This window comes from Numida meleagris, chromosome 1 (assembly GCF_002078875.1).
Source record: "Numida meleagris isolate 19003 breed g44 Domestic line chromosome 1, NumMel1.0, whole genome shotgun sequence".
Lineage (NCBI taxonomy): Eukaryota > Metazoa > Chordata > Aves > Galliformes > Numididae > Numida > Numida meleagris.
Genome location: NC_034409.1, coordinates 44,569,178 through 44,592,473, shown reverse-complemented (window position 1 = coordinate 44,592,473; position 23,296 = coordinate 44,569,178). Strand labels below are relative to the sequence as shown.

Here is a 23,296-nt window from a genome sequence, read left to right as displayed (position 1 = left end):
TTGCTCCCCAGACATTTGCAGAAGAGACATTCCAAATATGTCACATCCCGTGAACAACTTAAAATGATAGATATTGTGTCAGAACAGCTACTGAGTGAAAAAGTGCCTTGATTATGCTCATCCAAAGATAGCAAAGAAAGAGGTCCTAATGTTTTTGAATAGATTTTGGCAGAGGTGAAAGACAAAAATACACTGGACATTTCAAAGGATGTTTTATTGTAACAGACAAAAAAATGTAATAACTTAGCCTTGGCTAATTTCTCAAAAGATCTTTCTAGTGATGCATTTGAAATAGTTAAATATAGATGAAAGGGGATAAAGATTAATATACAATCTTATTTTACCTTTTAGATCTCTTTCACTGAGGCCAGTTTATTTCTATACCATTCTGATAAAGCAAAAATCAGTAGGTCCTTCCTAAATTAGCTAAATGTTAGTATGACCAAAGCCATCTGCAAAAATTCTATGGTCCAAAGTAAACCTTTGAGACATCGTGAATAAATGTGAGCTTCAAAATCGTTGTTGCATGAATGGAAGCACTGTATTTGTGAGATTAAATTTTCATAGATTCCTTGCAATTATCATATTAGTCACATTTTGTCCATTTTCTTCTCTTTTAGGAAAAAAAAAAAAAACAGAATGAAGACCTTTGTAAATATTTTTCTGGGATTTTTTATCTTTGAGTCCATTGGAGCTGTACCTATCACTGACACTGTAACTTATGATTCTGAGCTCTATGATGTTTCACTTGGAGAATTGCCTCACCCATTTGTCTATGTTGAAAACGTGCAGTCTGACCAATTAGAGGTAATGAGAATGTTTCATTTTTCTATTTTTTTAAAGTGCATAACTGCACTGGCTACAGAGCCAGTGCATATACTTCATGGCTTTTGTTGGCCATGAAATCATTTAGCAGACAAATCTGCTCATGTGTTTGCTGTTGCCTTTTGTTGGTTAACAGTCAATTCTCTGTGCTAATAACACAGTTTTCCATTCATATTTTCCCCAGTCTACAAATATGGCCAAATTATTTCCTGATTTATTTGTGCATGTGTGAGCAGGAAGGAGATTCCCCCAGGTCTCCTCACTTTGTTGCAAGTTGTGATTGAGGTTGTCCCAGTGATTTATTTGTCTGGATGAGAGTCTGAAGCAGCTGAGATAGGACATGCAGGATTCCCTATGAAATGAGGTTGTGAAATGTTGTTGCCTGAGGTTATTTCTCATAATAACAAACATTAAACATAAGTATTTTAGGCTATAAAAGCTAGTGATTACTATTTCTGTTAGGAAAGTGAACAGAAGGAAGTGAGAAAGGAAAAGGGAAAGAGCTTGAACTGAAAAACAAGAATGGAAGTAAGACTATTAAAGAAAAACTGCTAAAATTCTGTCATATTGAGATCTGTATTCATCCTGTACAAGGCAATGACTCAATTTGTTGAATTTAATGCTCTCTTCTCCTTCTAGATTCTTGCACTTCTCTATATTACTAAAAAGCTACATTACTGCTAATCTCACTCTGCTTCGTAGGCATGGGCAAAACTTCTATGAAGGTGATATATGTACTGTGTGATACAGCTCTGAGTGGAAAGCAGATGTTCATAATAGAAGATGAGTAAAAAACATTACAGTTAAATAATAAGAGTAATTCTGTGTGGTTGCTTGCTTTTGTTCCTGCTTTTGACTTTTTGTTTTTACATATAGTATTTTAGTAGTTTCTTACATAGCAGTACATAATTCATGAAAACATGCTCCTCTTAGTGATTTGTGATTGCTGTGAGAAAGAAAGTAACTAGTGTTTCATCAAAGTGAGATCAACATTTGGTAGCAGCATTAAAATCAAAGGCGAAGAGAAAATTTAAGGATAAAAATGTTTCAAAACTAGCAAACTGGAAAGACAAAAATCATCTCAATGTCTTCATTAGGATCAGAACCTCACAGTTTAGAGGAAATACGTTTTCTAATCTAAGAAGGACTGTGAAGAACTCTGGCCTAGAGGAATGATTTTGTCTTTGGTCCACTTCCCTGTGCCATGCAGAATCAAAGCTCTTTAAATACTCATGCATCTGTGCTTTCTTCCTTGAAAAATTCACCTTCAACTTTAAATCACTGGATACCCGTGCTCTACTTTAGAGAGTGGTAAGTCAGAGTCCCTATGCCTTTTTTTCCTGAAAATGCATCAATCCTACAGATTTCTCTGTAATGCATTGAATGCTAAGTGCAACTGTCTTCTGGTCTCCCTATGAGATTCCATGACACTATTGTCTGTATGGACCCTGTTCAAGTTTCTGAGGGACGTACAGAGATAAGGCAAGTCTCCTGTGGTACTCTTCCAGATGAAAGGAAATTCAGGATGATCAGTATAATGCCAAACAAGATAAAACAGATCCTATCTCAGGTTGCTTTATTTAGGGAAATATGGAATAGAAACAAGACATCAAAAAGTATTTATTTCATCTTGTAAACTTTTCCAGAGTAGGATTTTCTCCCATTTCTGAGCATTTCATCCAATCTTAAAATTCTCCAAGTGAAGGTCGTTTATCATAGCAGCTGGAAGGAATGTTACTTTAAAGATGAATGGACCTCCCTGTGAGAGTTGTTTTTTTTCCCAGATCTTTTGCCAAAATCCTTCTTTGCTTACATTCATTTTCCCAAGTACCACCCCAAAGAAGCCTAAGTATTCATAGTTCCCAAAACCCAAAGGAGAGCTCAGGGTGGCCACTGATGTAGAAATCAGAAAGCTTTTATAGACTTGTATGACAGTGTTTAAAGTTATCTTTCAGATACTCTAAACATTATTGCCATCACTTGTGTTTTAAAGACAACACATTTGATTTTCAATGAGCGGGTGGTGAACTGCCTGCACAGACTGCCCAGAGAGGCTGCAGATGCCTTGTTCCTGGAGGTGTTCAAGGCCAGATTGGATGGGGCCCTGGGTAGCCTGGTCTAGTACTTAATGTTGCAGCTGGCAACCCTGCCTGCAGCAGCAGGTTGGAACTTGATGATCCTTGACCTTCCTTCCAACCAAAGCCATTCTATGATTCTATGACTTCTCAATCACTGTTACAACTTACCATAAAGATGCAAACTACACATCTCTGTGTGCAGCCCTGTGTATAGAACTCAGTATTTATTCAAGGTCACAGGTTAGATTTCATTATGCATAGTTTAAATGATGAGCAATACCACAGAGACACATATAAATAGCAGGCCTTCATTTGATCCAAATGGTGTGCAGTAACTCTTTAGAACCTGATTTGCATTTGGATTTAGAGATCTCCGAATAATGCTTTAGCTTTCTGGAACACTGAAAAACTGAAATAATATTTTCTGTCATTGCTGTCTTCAGTTCTGTGCAAACATAAATCATTCTATATAACAGATTTTTAAATTCACAGAAGTGCAGAATTTTCTTAACATATTTTTATACTAATTGGATAATTGCAAGTTTTTCCAGGCTTATACTTCCAACTGATTTTCAGATGGTCTAGGAGAAAGACTTGCACTAGGAATTTGGATGAGTTGCTCCTGCTTATTTCAGGGGCATTAGGTCCTTGTGTATGTCAAAGAATTGAACTAAAGTACCAACATCAGTTATGCCCTTTCCAGAATGCTACCCAGTTGGTCCTGTAATCAGTCACTGACTGTGCAGTCACCAAATTGAAAGACCTAGAAGTAACTGGGGAGGGATCCCTATTTCTCATTCTATCTGGTCAATTAGGTGTTGCATCTCAACCTCATCCTGTCTCTTAGGATACCTATTTACTCATATAACTCTAGATAGACCTTAGGTACCTGTGTCCAGCTGAGTTCTGAAATTTTAATTTAATAAAGTAAGCTAAGAGTGACAGAAGGGTCATGACTTCTCCAGTTCTGATACTGAGTTTTGAAAAGTTAACAATGGAAATCAGAGGTTCTCTAGCAACGCCTGCTAAAAGAAGCATGTCATTTCTTGCATTCTTTTCAATGTATACAATAACTGTATGTGGAATACATTTTTAGTACAAAGATTTTGCAAGGGGAAATTGCTTGCAGCTGGGAATTAGAGGATTGTACAGAATACTGAATCAAAGCCGTGCATTGGCATGTATTAGATCAAAATTGGGCTACAAAATCTGTGGTTTCTAAGTTTCTTGGTTACTGAAACATAAAAGTCCAAGCCAAGACTTTGCAGGCAAAGGACATCTGTTACCAAAAAAACCTTACTCACACATCATTCAGAAAGAAAACTTGTATAAAGACTTTAAGGAGAACAGTAACAAGCACAGATAATAGCAAAAAGGCAATGCACACACACAAAAAAAATGAACAACAAGGATAAAAAAACAACAATTAAAAAAAAAAAGAAAATAAGAATACAAACCTTTTACCAAGGTTGAAATTTCAAGGTCCTGAAGGAGAAAGAGTGCAAAGATATGTCACTGTAATCTACAAGCTTTGTATTGGTTTTAAACTGGCAATTACAACTGCATAAACATGAGTTGTTGTACTGTCCTTTTCCTTCACAGTAATTTTTGTTATTATTTTCAATGAATATTTATATCACAGTGGGGTCCAAAGGCCCCAGTGAAGACTATGTCTTCATTGTCCCAACTGCTCTGCAAATGTATACAGATTTCAGTCCTTAAAATGGATATGATGAAGTCAGTCTTTCAAAGACACTGTTGTGTAAGCTTCTTGTTTGTACTAACAGAAGGCTCAGAGTTCTTCCCTCTTTGAAAGTAGAGCTCTGTTTGGATATTGCATGAGAAAAATAAATTGTGCATAGAGATTCCTATGTACATCAGCTACCAGAGTTTAATAAAATCATATTGCACACTTTTGATTACACTGCCTATTACATTTAGCTAGTCCATTTTCCTTCAGTTAGGAAAAATTATGACAGAAAATAGGAATTGAAAAGACATGGACAGCAGAAAAATATTTCTGCCTATTTCATTGGTACCAGTGAGGCTGAGAAGGGAGAAAGCCAACCTAGCACTAAATAAGCAGCAAAAAAACAAGAGGGTGAACACAAGCTGGTCCATATCTGTGTAGACAGAAGAGGTGAGCTGGAAAGTATGGATCTAGAAGAAAATCAGAAACAAGCAATGTAAAAAGCCTAATATCTAATACTGCATTTGTGAGTTGAATTTGAATCAAACAGCTAATAGAATGTTCAGATGCCTGCACAAAGAAAAGAACATGAGCCATTAACACACATTCATATACATTTAAGTGCACATACACGCAAAGAATTGCTGCTGTTACCATAACAGAAATGAAGATGGATGTTACATGTGTAAGAATTCCCTCTTGCCCATATTCAGTGTCGAAGGAAGCTTACACTGCTTCTTCTGACTTTGTGGTAGGTGTCTGGTTAAACTAGAGACTTAAAAATGAGTATACATCATATAGACTTTAAAATAACTTATGAATTGGCACAAATAATGTAGAAGTAAGATAACTACATAGTAAGGGAGCCAAGTTTACCATTTGGAGCTTTATCCCATTTAGGAAATTTTCTATTTGAGCTTTGAACAGCTCTTACTTTCACTCAGTTGTTCATAACTGATTCTGTATGCTTCTGTGCAGATGTCTCCACAAAATCTAGACCTTTCCAGCCATTCCCCCTTGTCCTATCACTATCAGATTGTGTAAAAAGTCTTTCCTCCTCCTGTTAATAAGCTCCCTTCAAGTACTGGAAGGAAGTTCTAGTACAATAGTCTAAGAAGAGCTAGTCTCACCTAATTACCTACACAAAAAATTATAAAGATTAAGTATATTGGCTAAAATAATCTTAAATACCTAAAACACTGATACTGGACATATCAGCACTTACCACTACCTTAACTGAATAAGGAACTGCACTCCTCCTCCTGCCTTGAACAGTGAGGTCATCAGTGTAGTTGTACTAGTCTGAAGGTACTAAATTGGTCCAGCCAGAGCTCATTGCTTAAGCCTAACTATCATCAGACTTGAAATTCCTGTGTGAGAGACAAGAGCTGAAACTCTACAGTGAGATTACACCTTTTACAATAGATGCTTGCTACCTTGATATTCTTGAGCACTTAAGCATTTTTCTCCAGACATCCAGCCTCATGACCTCTTCCAGAAAGAACAGATGTGTATCCTTCCTACTAATAGGGACTGTGACATAAGGATACAGATATTTGATAAAATTAACCCAGATTTCTAAATTGTATGCATGGCTGTATGTTTTTTTTTCCTGAATACAAGCAAGCTTTTAATGTCCACCTCTATCCCATTTAAAAACCATTTAAGATAAGAAACATTTTAGAGTCAGTCAAATCAAGATATAGTTTTTGAAGAAAAATTCCTAGTGTTTACAGTCTAGAGCATGGTCTGGTACAGAGCTCAGAGGGGAGAGGGCTGTGGGTCTGCTCTGAGTCTGCTCTGTTGTTTCTATCTTTGCTCACGTATCCTTTGAAAAAGTCCCAGTTCATCACTAATTGGGCTACATAATCACATTTCCTTTGGCTTGTTCTTATTCTGTCCTGAATTTTCCTTCTTGGATAGCTCTGGCTTTGTTTCAGCATCTCATCCATGCTCTCCTCTCTCTCTCATTTGGTAGCTAGGAAATCTCCTGGAACAGAGATTTCTTGGATGCCAGCCTTGGCAGGCTGACAACATGTATCAGCTCTCTTCGTTGAATGTAGAGTAAAATGTCTTCAGTACTTTCTCCTTTGCTCCATATTCATGTTCTAGTCCTGTCTCTAAACGATTGTCAGCTGATTTTACACTAACAGTCCACACTGTGAAGACACACCTAAACTGTTAGAAACTTCTCTAGTTCTGAAGATGCAACAGCTTGTGAGCACTATATCTTTATCATATTGGCTGGGCTACATGCATATACCAGTTTGGGTCAAAGCAGATAAAATGTCTTAGCACTGTAAGCTGTAGAAATGAGAAGAAGAACAGATCTGACACCAGATTTTGGTGTCCAGTGAAAAATATTATTGCCTCTATATGGTCTCCAGTACAGCCAAAGGAAGATGGACAGGCACCTCAGGAAGTTGTCCCATGACATGAAGTGGCTGAGCCACCCTCAGGAGGTGATTCTTTCCTGCCTATCTACACAAGGAGTTTAAGTTGCTGAACAAGATATTTTAATTCAATACCTGAAGTTAAGTGGAGTGAATACAGTCCTTTTCTGTTCATGTTTCTAACAGTGTTTCTTTGGAGTGCACTTAAGGAAATCACAGCGTGTTTAGGAATGTCAGCGGTTTACGGGCGTTCGGCCCGGCTCCGTGACAAAGGGGACAGGAGACCCACGGGCCCACGCCCCGGGAAAAGGGAAAAGGGGAAAAGGGCAAGGAGATGGCCCTGAGAGCAAAGAACAGCGGCAACAATCTGAGGAGAAACAAACTAATTTACTAAATAAGATACCGGAATGCAAAACAACACACTATAATACAATATAATTACAATTTAAGCTGATAAATCCAATACAGAGAGAGAGAATGTCCCAAAAATCAAGGTAGGCCTTACTCTACTACCGACGATAAGACGGCTGGAGAGCAAGGTGCTGCCAAGACGAGAGATGGCGGAAAAAAGGGACGAAGTCTCGTGATCTGCAAGTTTTTATACTGCGAGCTTTTATCTTTTCCCTCCGGCTAGAAAATGGTAACAGAGGAGCAAAGTGCCGTGGGGAATTTAGTAGTACTTCTCTTCTGAGAACCAGGTACATTCACTACATGATGTTATGATGTGGAGTACCAATAACCGAAAATCATAAAACCATGACAAGGAAAAGCTAGGCTGATTAACTGGACAAAATCATGTTCAGTTCCAGTGGTGCCTGATTTGACTGCAATGCATGAGTAAATATGCTTGAGATGCTGAACTCTCCTCTACAGGTAGCTCTGAAAGTCAAATTGAAGTAGCTTCTGTAGGTCTGAGGGTTGACAGCATTCCTGGTAGAAACTCCAGCAGGCCGAGTGATCTCCAAGTTTGTTTAACTGACTGTGTACAATCACTTTGTGGCTTGGATCAGCAGAAACTCCTGTGGAAGTCTTCATTAAGTAGCTTAGTTTTCAGCTCTGATGTGCCTATTAATGATTCAAAGAGCCCTTTTCTGATTTCTAAAACTGGCATGGTATTTCTCTGCAATTTGTCTTCCAAAATTTCAGCACTATTCCAAAGAATAATGTCTTCTCTAGGCTTGCTTAAGGATTACATAGCTTTCAAACCAGAATGTTGGAAATCTGTAATTTCAAACAGTGCTGGAACGAGACTTTAACTTAACTAATACCGATTGAAATCCTGATTAGCTCAGTTTATATGGAATTTCTGCATTCTCAGACAACAGAATTTGTAAGTAAAATCCCTGTTCCAATGCTGTGCAATATGAATATTTTTACTCAGCTAAAATCAGACATGACACAGCTACACTTGCTTTTAATAGAAGAAGTTTTAGGATACTATGTGGTCAGGATGATGAAAAGACTTTATTTTCAAAGATTAATGGAAAGAGCCCCAGAGTCTATCTACATTTTCCAAGGCAGAAGCCATGAAAATTAATTTCTAAAGAACTGGATTACAAGTTCTTAGATATTGACTGGTCCAACTGAAGTACGAACAGAAATATGTATATATGTATATGTGTGTAAAATCCAATAGAAACAACAAAATAACTTAAAAAAAAAAAAAACATAAACGGATTAATAAAGTATGCCATGCATGACTATATCACTTCCAGAACACTGTTCCCAGGAGCAAAACAGAAAAATGTGTTGTTTATACCAAAATTGGTCTGCATATTGAAGAACAGATGACTTCTCAGTAAAGACTCTGCATCCTAACAGCATCTGGCAGGAAAAAAACTTACAGAATACAACATATACCATTCCTTTCCATGTTAGACATCATGAAAACATATTCCAAATGAGGAAAAGCAGACAGTCTGCAGCAATCTGAAATAAGATTCATGGATGCTTGTGTATCCAAGATAATGAGGTAAAATACTGTCCCATAACAGCTGATGACTCTTAAAGGATACAAGAGATCAGCACAGTGTTTAGTTTTCAGTACTGGTCAAGAAGACCCTCAGAGGCACGATGAGAAATCAACAGCTTGTGTTCCTTGTCTTCTATGTGAAACGAAGGCATCCTGGCCAAACACTTAGTGTAAATGTGCATGTAACTAAGATCTGAGAGAATTAATGTGAATAGGTAAAATCAGTTTATTTAGAAATTTTGTAAACAACTGTCAACCTTCCTCTCCCCAGAATCTCACAGTAGGTTTTATTACACTAATTTCCCCCATCTAACTGTTATTTCTATAGCTCTGTATAAGAAAATGACAATTTATCCAAGCTGCAAAATTTGTAATTTAAATAGTTAGGTATTAACATGCAAATATTTATTTATTTTTGAAATTGAATAATAAGAGAAAAGAAGATCTCAAATGCAAAGTTCACAAAGAAACTAGTAGGTGCTACTTTTGGAAAGGAAAAAGAAACCAATAACTTCTTCCATAATTAAGGTATTTTCTTGTAAGCCTTCAGTAGTTTCAGAATAGCTGTGAAGGAGCGAGTTCCTTTTGGTGGGCCAGTGTGTTGTAGAACTGCCCAAGTTTATGATGTCTCTTTTTAAGTTTTGAACTTCCGCTTGTGTTTTTAAGCATATTTTCTGCAGTAAAAAGAGAGCTGAGACAAGACACACATGAGATTCTCCTGTGGATTTAAACTTATTACATGCAATATATCAATCTTGATACTAAAAGCTATTGAAATCTTTTGTACACATAAAACAGTAGATGAAACCTCAGAAGTAAAATGGGGCAAATTATGGCTTTTCCCTCACTGAATTCCTTTATATTCTTTATTTCTGCTCATTGTGCAGCTCATGTCCTGGTCCTAATGTAGGTTACTCATCTGCATTTCCAAGTTGCTCAATCACTGCTGACTACTACACCACAAACATTTATTCATCTTAATTTTTTTCACAATTCAGCTTCCTGAGCCTTTTCTAATCTTTAAACCTTTACAATTTTTCCTTACCTCTTTTTCAGGCAATGGTAAGAGATAAATAACTACAGAACCTGTTCTGAGTTGATGGCAGGAGCTCTTCAGAAGATCTTTTCTTTCCCTGCTGACTGTGATAGGAGGCTAGCTTAGACTAGTTGTCTAGTCTGTGAACGACTGGTTACATGACTTGTCTTTTACCAATTGTGTTTTACCACTCATTAGTATGCTCAGATTTCTTTCCTTTTGATTTTTCTTAACTTCCTGATCTGAAAGTGCCTCTGAATTGGTCATCCACATGGAACATTTTCATTTTCAGTTGTAGTTGCATTCAGTAAATACAGGAGGAAAAAAATATTTCATGAATATTTCATGACATCTTAATAAACATATTACTCTGCTTACAGCATGCTTTGTATCTAATGCTGGTATTGGCATTCACTAAATCTCTCAATTGGTTCCAAAGGCAGGGTAGAATAGCTGCATACCATGTAGTTAGATGCGATGTGATTGTTTTTCAGTGTTTTCTTGTGACATGTATTATATCGGTCTTTAAATGCTAATTAGACTAATTATGATTTGAAAGCTTGTACATATTGGCAAAGAGAAATATCCTTTATCTCTACAATATTATTCTTGCTTTGTACTTTTAAAAATATATTATTTAGAATAGCAAAGGAAATACAAAACAAAAAAAATTAAAAAGAGAGTTTAATTCCATTAAATGATCTAAAAATATTTCTTTCTATTTTTTTTGTAAAGTTCATGTTGCCAAAAAAACCCAGCAAACATCTGGAAGACAAAAGATCATTCTGTACAATATACGGTCGAAGAAACATCTTTGTCCTATTACAGTCTTGCATGATTTATCAAATACATAGAAGATAGAAAACTATATGGATCAGATGACCAATAATGGGAAACAGACTCTTACCTCTAGGTTACTGACTCCAGTCCAGTCTATGTTCAGCAAGCAAATACTGCTCATGTTCTGGGACTGGTATAAAATATATTTAAACTCCTATTACCAGTGCAAAAATGGCAATGCCATAACATTCCCTGCAATAGTTTGGTTTTTTTACGATGGTCACAACAGATGCAAGTGATCAAACAGATATTAATGTGAGCTGCTTGGAAAAACTTCTCTAGAAGAAGTGTCGGCAGATTTTCATCTGTGCATCCCCAAAATGAGACCATGTCCTGTAACAGAAGAGTGAGAAAGAACAATCCAGAAACAGAATTACTAGAAGTTAATATCTCTACAACTTCAGTGACTGGACAGCTAAGAATAACTGAACAGCAAAAGGCAAAGAAAGAAAACTGAAAATCTCAAATACTATAAAGTAACACTTGCATATTCAGAGAAAGATCAATCAGTGTGGACGATCCAAATCCTGTGACAAGTGAAAGGAACATTTTCCTAGGTCTCTTGAAAATGCTTTTGTCCAGAATATTGTTTTCAGTAGAAATGCCACAAAAGATGCGTTTTAATAGGTCTCAAAATCTATGGATTTTATTCAGGTCAGGGAGTCATAACTGATGTCCTCTGGTGAAGAAGTAGACACCATGTGAAAGTACTTTAGCGCAGTAAAAGCCTGGGTCAATAAAAGTCTGGAATGTATCTCTCCCTCTAGGCTTTCTCCATTCAGAGAACATCTGTCCCATTTCCTTTGTTCCCAAAGTCTTTAGATTTGTCCACAAGTCCATTCCTGCTTAAGCTTCTTACTGTTAGTGCTACAGATGGGAACATTTTGTATTTGTCTACACAAATACAGCCTCATTCCTATTTACACCAACAGGTTACTCAGTTCAGCTGAAGTTCATTTTGCTCACTCCATGACCGCGCATTTTACAAAATTATGATCCTAATAACTATATCAGCACATATTTATATGAAAATATGGCCTATAGTGATATCACTGAAGAATATCCGGAGACCCTAAAGCCCATTCAGTCCAAATCTAATTCATACAGGTATAAGAATATAGCAAAAGCATTGCTCATGCTTGAGTCCCAGACCTAGTATTTTATGTGTACTATTGCTTCTAACTTGCATAGAGTAAATAGGAAACGTGATTAAAAAAAATTGTAAGGACCTGCTCCATATGGATGCAATCTATATCTTTTATTGGTCTTTACAACTAGGAGCATGAGTGTGAGCAGCTTCAACGACCAGTTCTCCAATGGGACAGCAGAGCCAGCAGTAAAGGGGTAATGATCTAGAATTATGAGAATTTGCCAGGTGAAAAACTCAGGATTCAATAGCTTTATCGCATTGTGCTAGAAAGATGCAGTGGAGGAAAATAATTAATAAAATCTAACTTAATCTTTAAGTGCCTTTGTGCAAGATGAAGGTACTGTGATAAAAATCCTACTTTTGATACTCTACTTTAGATAGAGGCTAAGGAGTGTTAACTGCAGCACAGGGGTGCAGCAACCAAAAATGTGGATGCATTAACTAACATTTAAACAGCATCTCAATGTGCAAAGCACTGTAAGAGCACTAATTCACTGTTCTGGATTTAAAAAATAAGTGCACACTCAAAGGAGAGCCCGAGGGGCTCAAATATGGGTAAATCAAGATACAGCAGTAAAGCAGTGTGCAAAGGTTAGACAACGACAGTGCATTCTTAGCGTCTGAGTGATTACTGTCTCTTTGCAAATGTGGGCCACTCTGCAGCAAGCTTGGTGAGTCTACAGCACTCTTCTTATTAGAGATGATATCACATGAGAAAATTCCCACTTTTTATTTTTTTTTTGAAGTTGTCATATAGCAAAATTGTTATCATTTTCAGAATTAGAATTATCACAATAAAATTGACTAAATAGGTTGATTATATTCAGTACAGGATTTAAAGAAGAAAAATTAGTTTCTTCTCCCATGAAGGGATCTGCCAAATTTTATAGAATTTTTCTAAATCAAGATTTTATCTCATTACTTTCATTTGTATTTTTAATTCTTCCTCTTACATAATGCATTCACAAATGAATGAAGCTAATTAGGCTGTTCAGTTATTCATATTGAGAATAAATTTTGACAAAAAATACTGATGACATGTTAGGAAGTATTGCATTCACTTAAACTGCAGAATTCTTGAATAATAACTTTTTAAAAGTATGTTACTGTTTTTAAAACAGAGGCTTCACAACCACATTGAATATGAATTCATGATGATATAATTACCAATATTATGGATAAATGGCAGGCATATTTTTGATGCTTCACTGCAAATTTTAATTCATTGTCACACAGAGCATATACAGCTTTATCAGAAAAATGATGTCTTTAAATAAAAGCGGATAAAAGTATTTTGTTAGTGCATGTTCTTATTAATGAAATAAATGCAGCTTGCATTCATGTGTGTATACAGCACAACGTTTAAAAATTAAGATAAAAAGAGAATAAGCATGCTGAAGTTTTATGACTTGTTTACACTCCACCACAATTCACTATAGCTGCCTGATAAAATGCAGCTTGAGCACTAAACCTCAGAACTTACGTGACCTCTGCTGGCAGACTGTAAGTATCTGGAAGACAAACAGCTGCCAGTGGAGGTAAACAGTAACATTTCTCTCTTAATTTTTCCCAGACAGAGATTGGGACTGCAATACCTTCTATAATTCAAGAGAGTTATTCTTCTGCACCGTTGACAGAAGAACCTGAGGAAGAAGCATCAACACCAAAATTAATTGACGGGTTTTCAGCACAAGGGTCTGGAGTTCTTGTGCCCCAAAATCAAGATGGTTAGTGTGAAAGAACAACAAGATTTACATGCAGAGCTTTGCTTTTGAATGAGCCCACTTTGCCTACTTATAAATGTCCACCTCAGCTTACTCATATAAGATCATTTCTGCACCTCTGTTATTGAAGAGTTATACTGTGGCCTATCTTGAATGTCTTGAAGTCAGATACATGCTTAGTCAAAGGGTTTCCATGGTGCTTCCTCGTGAAAATAACTGTGCATCAATTAAGACATTTTTCAAATATTTTTTTCTACTTAACAAAATTTTTAGTATTTCAGAAATGCTACCACTACATTTTTATTGATTTAGATTTCAATAACATTACCAACTATGCTCATTTTGTGATGATTTCTTAAATGATTTTGATAATATTTCCATACAATATACAAAAAAAAAAAAAAAGGTGAATTGACCATAAAAATTAGAAACTCTGGGAAAGGGAACAGTTCAGAAATTTCCAATGTAACTAATTTTCTGATTTTCTTACTAGCTCTAGCCAAAGAGCTTTCCAAATCTCAGTGACGAATCAAAATTGTAAAACACAGTCTGTCCCTTTCCCATACAAGATTGTAATGTTAATAATTAAGATTTGCTAGTAGTTACTCTGAACCCATAGTTGAAGACTACTGTAGTTATTCACACCCGTGATAAGTCTGTGTTGTATAGTGATCAACACACAACAATGGAAAAAGCCCAAATATTTTTAACTATGCATAACAGCATAAGTGAGTGCATGGAAGATAAATGAAAAAAAAGCTCATGCTTCCAAAATTGTGTGTGTTTGGTGAGGAGACATGAATCATTCCTAGTCTGTTTTTTATACTATTAGTAGTGAACACTGACCAGACGAAAACATACTACTTATGCCAAAACAAACAAAAGTGGAAATGACAGTTTCCCGGGAGAGTCCTGAAAACCCCTTACAATTTCCTTCAATTTTCAAAACTTTAGGAAGTTACAAAAACATTTCACGTAAATATTACATATGATGAATACTTTATTCATCAACGATTTTGATCACTGAATGTAAACCAACTAGTGCATCAATGGAAGAGATGCAGGGGGGAGGCCAGGGGCTGTAACATATCAAAGAAGATTATTTGATGCCTTTACTTTCTCAGCAACATATTTTCCTCTCAGATGTTGCTGCTGTTCTTGGCTTCACACTGGACAGAAGACTACAAAGCTCAGGAACATCAAGCCAAGTTCATTTCTCTTTTTGACGTATTTTTGAATCCTTACTCTACTCTTGTCCTTTTTTAGCCTACGCTAGACACAGTGATAAGTACAAGTCCTTCAAATGGGACATAAGAAGAAATGCTCTTCCTGTACTATGTTGCAATATTTCGGAGAATAAAATCAGCCATTCTGAACTTTGCATTCATTTATACCTAGATTTGTTGGAATGATTCAAGGTATGACAATTTGTTTTCTCCCTGTAGCTAATTTAATCCATCTTGTGGAAGAAGTTAGGGAAATTACAAAAAGAGTTTAATCTTTATAGAAATGTTATTTCTGGTTACCCAAGCAGACATTAAGAAATAAAAGAGTATTTTGGTCACTGAATCTTTAATCTTGCCTGAAAAGACACCACATGTATAACCTGTCCCTCAGCTAGTTACTACTTATTGTTGGTAACTGGCAGAGATTAAGAAGTCAAATCTTCTACAATCAACCTGGAAAAAAACTCATCTGCAAGAATAATATTTCCATACTCATTAATTATGCTACTATTTTATAACTAACCAGAACAAAAAAACAGCCATCTGCTACCAAGAGGGAAGAAATGTGAATCAGAGGAATATTTCTATGGCAGTAAAAGATGAGAAACAGATACACTGATTTATACCCGCCCTCAAAGAAAGGATGTATCAAAAATGCAACACTCATAGCAACTAGCAACTTTTCTGGCACAAAATGGCATTCAGAAAATCCAGCTGATGTCAGAATTCTCACAAAATTTGAACAGTATAATCTGAGAAACACCTGACTTCACTACCTTCATACAGTTATATGATTAGGAAGAAATGGCTTGCTTTTTCATTTTCAATCTGGTGGTAACCATTTTATTAACACAGTCTTCAAAGGACCTTAACTCAGAATGATAGAAAGATATTTTTTTCCTGAAAAAAAATAAAGTTATCCATAGCTCTGAAAATATTAACTTCCTTACAAATTACTTAGAAATACTATTTACAGAAAGAGATTTAGGAAATCATTTTAAGTTTCAGTCATCAGCTGTTAATTTCTCCTTCTAGATGAAAGTGAACTCTTGCCAGATTAGGGTGAAATTGAACTTTGGCTGCTGCTGCCACCTAATATTCTATTGCTATAGTCACACAGAGACACACAGTATCATAAGAAATAAATTAAAAGACCTACCAGAAGGCATGGACTTACCTTTATAATCAATAAAATCCTTTATGTGCTTCGGTGAGTATTTCACTGTATTATTTTACATATCTTTTTTGCACATTTTTTCTAACAGCTCTCTTCTAAATTCTTTCACAGGCCATCCCACGTGCCTTTTGTGTACGTGCCTAGGGACAACAGTCTACTGTGATGATCATGAGCTGGATGCTGTTCCACCACTGCCTAAAAAAACCACCTATTTCTACTCACGCTACAACCGAATCAGGAAGATCAACAAAAACGACTTTGCTAACTTAAGTATGGAAAATACTATTTTTTCAATTATATTTATTTTCTGTACTTTCTGGCTTATACTAATCTGAGACATTGTGATTCATTATACATTATGTTTGATGCTACTAAGAGTATACATATAAATGCACATAGAAAAGTGGTTTGCTTTGCTTAGAGATCAATATTTCAAATACTGTCAAAATTTTGAATTACTAAATTAATAAAGTTCATCTGTGTTTTTGCTGTTGCCTGCAATTAACTTTAGAAGGCCAGAAAATAAACACTCACTGAATATTTGCAGCATATCAGAATATACCATTTTCATAAAAAATTCAAGCATTTAGGTAGATTCACTCCAGAACTATCTATGAAATTCTTCAGTAAATGAAAATTTCTAATACAAAATCCTGTGTTTCCTGAACTGGCCAAAATTAGTGATTTAGAAAGCTTCTATTTTCCTGTTTCTTATTTGAGCAATCTTGAAGATACCTGATTTTTACACTTAGCACTCTGACGATCAAGCCCCTTTCTCTTTTCTGTGTTTTAGACCTAACTTTATGTAACAAATGCTTATCGATTTAATGCTGAAAAGTATTGGATCACTGTAAAAAAAAAAGGCTACTGCAATAATTAAAGGGAATGCAAAGATTCTCTTATAAAAGAAAACTGTAAGTGCTTGGATTGGTCAGCATAGTAATATGAAGGCTGGGAAGGGACACAGTTTCCATACATAAGTAAAACAAGGGCAATAAACACTAAGAAAAGCTAAAAGTTATTTAAGCCAGAATATACTGCTAGTAAAAGAATAAAAGACAGTAAAATGAAAAGAGTTAAATAAATGTTAAATAAAATAAAATAATGATTAATGATGGATAATACATTCTGGATAAAAATTAGAATTAAGCCACAGATTAACTGACTCAAAGTTCAAGTTAATACATATCAATGCTTTGGTTCTGTCTAAATTAAGTTTCATTTTCTAATTTTTTTTCAACTGGAAAAAAATAATGTTTGAATGTATTTTAGAAAAAAAATGCAATTTATTTTTATGCAATTTATTGCATTACATTCCAGTAGGAAAATGTTGAAAACAGTGTGCAACCAGATGGGAGAGAATATTTTTATTTCCCGTTAAAGTTTTTTTTCAAAAGATAATCATTTAAAATATTGCCATAACAAATGTAAATTTAACAATTGCTGACTTCTTTCACTGAAAGATATATGATGAATGACACAAAAATTTTTAAACAAGTTGAGAGAGAGAAGTTGATCCCTTTTGCTAAAACCATTAGATGTGAATTATCTGTTCTGAAGTATCTGTTGTAGTTTCCATGGAAATAAATAGGAGGAATTACTTTCAGATTGACATATGTATCTAATTCGAGACTCTTCACCTGTAATTTAAATAAGCTGTTTGCCTTTTTTTTTTTTTTAATTTGAAGAAATACATTTTTAATGCTCATTTCATCTTGTCTCTCTGCCAGATAACTTAAAAAGGATTGATTTGACTGCAAACCTAATAGCAGAGATCCATGAAGATGCTTTCCGGAGACTGCCCCAACTTCAGGAACTTGTGCTTCGTGACAACAGGATAAGGCAGCTTCCCGAGCTGCCATCTACCTTGACTTTCATTGATGTTAGTAACAACAGGCTTGGTCGCAAGGGAATCCGCAATGAGGCATTTAAAGTAAGTCCAGGTTTGACAGGAAAATCCTTTCTTCCTCTTTCCAAACTGAAGTAGGATGTAGTCTGAAAAGCAGCCTAAACGTCCCTTCTGCAGTAGTAAAGCTATTGAGGTTATAGACACCACTACTGTGCTGGGTGCCGGGCAACCAATAACAACGGAACAAGATGAATGAACACCACCAGCTGAACATTAAAACCCTATTTCTTCTTCTTCTTTTTTTTTTTTTATGAAGATTCAGACAAGACATATGATGGCATACTGCATCTACAAACCAATCATCCATATTGCTAACAAAACTCAGGGAGGACAGGCTCCAGAAAGCTGATTCATCTCCTCTTACAAACAGACAAGAGGGCAGGGAAAAGCTACGGATGCTACTGCTTCAATATTACTCTGCCTTGTATCTACATTGGGAACTTGCTATAGTATTATTAATTGAATATACTTTCTTCCCATCTTGAAAAGCAGGAAAACTGGAACCTCTGAGTGATCATATTTTGTTAGGAATTTCGGTGGGGAGAAGCAGCCATGTAGTATCTCTACTTGCATGTGAAATCTGAAGTCATTAGGTTGAATTGGAAACACCAAAGAGAATATAGATTAGCTTCACACATTACACTTGGCTCATGTAGACCATCCAACTACCGCTAAGAAGCTAGTTGTAACCAACTATGTCTGAACTTCTCCTTTGGAAGATAGCTTATAAGTGAAGCAACCAACAGCATGCAGTTACTGAACCAGACGTTTTCTCCTAGCCCAATATAAGGATGGTATTAGGAGTAGGAACGATGAACAAAAATCAGCCCAAAAGTTGAGACTCTGGCCTAGCACCTATTTCTTCTGCGCTCTGCATGAGGAGGTCTCAGCCTTTCTCTTCCATATTCACTAAGCACCTTCACTCTGATGTCTCAAATATCCCTGCCAAAAAGAATTAAACTAAAACACTGTACTCAAATAAGCAGTTACGCACTATGATAACTCCAGTGTGTAACAAAAGAAAAATGAGAGCATTCTACTGAGCTTTATTGACGTAGCCGAGTTTATATCTTGATATTGTTATAGTCAGTAGATGAAGCTGCTTCTTCCACTAAGCTGTGGAGAAAATTATTTACCTTTTCAAACAGAATGGGAATTTTATTCTTAGCTTAAGTATTTCTTATGCTGTCAATTTTTTTTAAACATCAGTAAGCTTCTGCAAAATTGAGTAAGCTTATCACAAAAGCAAGAAAACAGACAGAATAGGGAAGCCTTTCTGCATGACTGGTAGAGGCAGTAATTTCAATTTAGAACATCATTGAAATAAAGTCTGTAATTAAAGGCGTTTCAAAGACATTTTTCCTTTATTTTTATCTAAACAGCTAATCTTTAACAGTAATAGCTCTCAGCCTGTGCAAATGAAAGTTTTTAACTGTCTTTGAATTTCTGCCTTTTCATCCATATAATGCTGAAGAAAAAGTAGTTAGTATCCAGTGGAGCTAATTGTGGCAATAGATATCAAGTTTACTTGCTAAAAATTTTCAGAAATGTCTTAACATCCTCACCTTTTTTCATTCTTCATCCTCCAGGATCTTCATGAATTACAGCATCTTTACATCACTGACAACAACCTGGATCATGTTCCATTGCCACTCCCTGAAAGTCTCCAAGCTCTTCATCTTCAGGTAAGTTACAAAGTAGTGAAACTGGAAAGTGTGAATATTATCTTGTTTTCTTCTGTTTATTCAAAAGTCTACATACTTGAACAAAACAAACAATTGGAAACATAAAATTAACTAATTATTGCAGTATTTGAAATAAAATTTAGCTCAGTTAAGAATTATTAGATTTTGTAATACAATATTTTTCAAACATAAAATGCTAGAATCGTTGTCAGAGTGGATTAAAGTTATGTTCACAGCAGTCAAGAATAAAATTAGTCTATACTAGTAAAAGAGTAAAAAAAGTGACTTCAGAAACAGAAATCCCTCATGGTGTTCTTGGAATTCTTGTTGTAACAATGGGATGCTTTTGATACCTAAAGGAAGTTACTTTACATACTGGCTGTATCTATACCCACTGTGTTTCATTCTCTTAATAAAGGTAATTCCCAGTTGCTAACATTCTTTCAGTATCCCATTTTCCAAACTCTTCCATTTGACTGGCACTGGAATGGGCTGCCCAGTGAGGTGGTTAAGTCACCATCCCTGGAGGTGTTCAAGAAACATTTAGATATAGCGTTGAGAGGCATGGTTTAGTGGGGTTACTGGTGGTAGGTGGATGGTTGGACTGGATGATCTCGTAGGTCTTTTCCAACCTAGCTAATTCTATGATTCTATGTTTCTATGACTGCATTGGAACATCCCAACCTGCCTGTGCCCATAAATGAGATATTCAGTGCTATGTGCTACAGACCAAAGCTAGTGAGCTGTATTCTTTCCACACCAGTTTATGACTGATAAAGTAATAAGGAAGAATTTTTAGCCAATCCTCACTTTAAGACATGACTTTTTTAGTTCTAATTTCCAGACAATCTTGGATTCTAGCAATTCACTGTTCAAAACAGCCCATTTAAAGAACTAAAGCTCAGTATATATAAGATAAGGTGTATTTACATCAAAGGAATAATCTCTAAAACATATAATTTTCCCTATATGTACACAGATCTGGGTTAATCTAATGTGAGAGGGCCTGAGGGGGAAAGTAATTTATTACAGATCAAATTCCAGATTTGTGCCTTTACAGGTTGAGGCACATCAAGCTGTCAAGATGGTAATTTTTGTTCTGTGACTTTTGGACTGTTCTTTGCTGGTTCCAAGTTGCATTAATAAGGCTGTTTGTTATGATTCTGAAATGAAAATGCTCTATTTTTCTACCAGTCCCCTCCTGCAAAACCCGCCTCAACTATATGGTTTGAGTTATTTAGTTTTGAAGCTTTGCACCAGACAAGAGTTTTTCCCTCTGCTTAGATTTATCAGCTGAGAACTTGTAGCCTCAATCTTAAATTCAGTTATCTCCCTAGACACTGCAAATATACCAATAACTTTTTCTTCAAAGTTTAAAAATTTATTTTCAAGCCACTACTCTGACATATTTTGGGTTTTCTTTTTTTAGAACAACAACATTCAAGAAATGCACGAAGATACTTTCTGCAAAATGAGAGATTTCACTTATGTACGTAGGGCTCTTGAAGACATCAGACTGGATGGTAATCCCATCAACTTGAGCAAAACCCCTTATGCATATATGTGTCTACCCCGTTTGCCAGTTGGTAACCTCATCTAAGCTATGACAGAAGCCAGTACTGTTGCATATTATGAGAATTTTTAAGAAAGATGATTAACTGTCTGCTATACTACACAGGATACATGTTTTGCAAATCTTGTTAATTTGGGAAATATTTCCATTAACAATGAAACTGATTAATGAGGTACAGATAATGATATGGAATGCTACAAGACAACTTAATTATCTACACAACTATAAGTTGTATAGCAATATCAAGAACAATATTTTACTTACAAAAATAGTACTGAAGCCAATAGAAGATCCACGTAAATGCAAAATTTTATTCTGAATCAATGTATGATTTCCAAATTTAAATAATTTTATATGTTGAAATTGTAACATAGGAGGAAAAGTATTAAAAAGAAAATATATGTACACAATCGAACATTTATCCCTTTTCATTTGATTGAATATTTTCCCTCTCAGAGACACTCGCATTTTTCTGCTTTTTTTCTGAAACACCCCTTCACTTTAGAAGAGTACAAACAGTATTCCAAAAGGTATGTTTTCTTTAGAAAACAGAATCTTTCAATCAATAATAAAACATAGATTAAGCTATATCAGATTACAGAAAGATAAAATATTTATTAATGTCTGCATAAATAATGAGTCTTTCTAATGCTGACAAAGCCCAAAACTGGTTTATATATCTCAGATAAACTGACCTAACAGTTTAGCTGGCTAATAAAAATCTAATGTAAAATGAATTATTTGAGAAACAGTGAGCTTTATTCTGCATGGGAAGTAGGTAAATTCACTGTATTTCTACAGTCACAAAGAATGTTGCAGTTCACTGTATTCTGACCAGAATTTGGAGACACAAGTCATAATGGAAACAAATGTCCTTGAGGAGACATGGCCTAGTTTACAGTTGTGTTTAACACTGAGCTTTTCTCCTTTGTTATTTGAGAGCATTACCAGTTAAACATTAGGAAATCCTGGGTACTTTGAATAACTGTTCTCCTTTTGGGGAGGTGGGAATCAGGAGTCTGACATATTTTTTTAGGGAAAAGCCCCCAGAAATGTTTAACAAGATAACTTGGATGCTTGCTTATTCCTTTCCACAGTGAAAGGCAACAAATAACACCTGCACATCTGTGATGATAAAGCTTCGACAAAAGACTTCAGCCAAAAAGATCTCCATCAAACATAACAAATCCTTCCACTTACACATGCTGACATTTGTTTAATATCAAAGTTCCCTTTCATATAACTGAATACAAGCACTCATTTAAAATGCAAGTGCAGCTGACACGTTAGACTTCTATTTGTCCATGCAATGGAAAATCTGTGCACAAAGACTACATTCTTCACCTTTGGGAACACGGGCAACAAATTTGTACACAAAAAATTCAATCAGGCTAAAATCACATTTGAACGAATACAGGAAGCCACAATGTCTCTCCTTTATTACTACACTCCTGTGAATTTGGCCATCTTATTTGAAATCTGGATAGGAAAACTAAACAACTAACCAACAAACAACAACAGAACAAGGTAACAGCAGGATGTTTCTATTCCATTTAAAATAATTTTTCTTCATTTTCTGACACACAGAACAAACTGTAGAACAGCTCTTTTTATTTTAATGTTTCCTTCCAAAGACATGTTGTTCTTTGATACTTGCTCTTGGAGCTGAGAAATGTTTTTCTTCTTTTACCCCCCATCCCTCTTCTTTAAAACATCTAAAATCTGAACATATGGGACTATGTCTAGTGGTCAGAGGGACAATGAGCAATATATGTTTCAATATTCATAATCTACACTGGTATATTCTGTAGTCATTTTTTCCTGCCTTTGGGACTCAGCTTCCCTGTCTTTCAGTCTATATGTAAATAATGACTGGTTTTAGAGTTTTTGATCAATCAAATGAAAGCTAATATCGAGGAGGAAAAACATTATTTTTTCTATTGGGCACTGACTACAAAGAGTGACACTAACGTTAAAGTCACCCTGGAATCGCTTCACAGGTTTTATAGCACTCTTGT

General features: G+C 35.6%; 1 protein-coding gene across 1 annotated transcript; it reads left to right on the top strand.

The window, feature by feature from the left end:
- Nucleotides 640–21,305, top strand: EPYC (epiphycan). Its single transcript, XM_021385058.1, has 6 exons — nucleotides 640–807; nucleotides 13,558–13,711; nucleotides 16,223–16,381; nucleotides 17,842–18,044; nucleotides 19,610–19,705; nucleotides 21,135–21,305. The coding sequence occupies exons 1-6, from the start codon at nucleotides 640–642 to the stop codon at nucleotides 21,303–21,305; spliced, it is 951 nt and encodes a 316-aa protein (XP_021240733.1).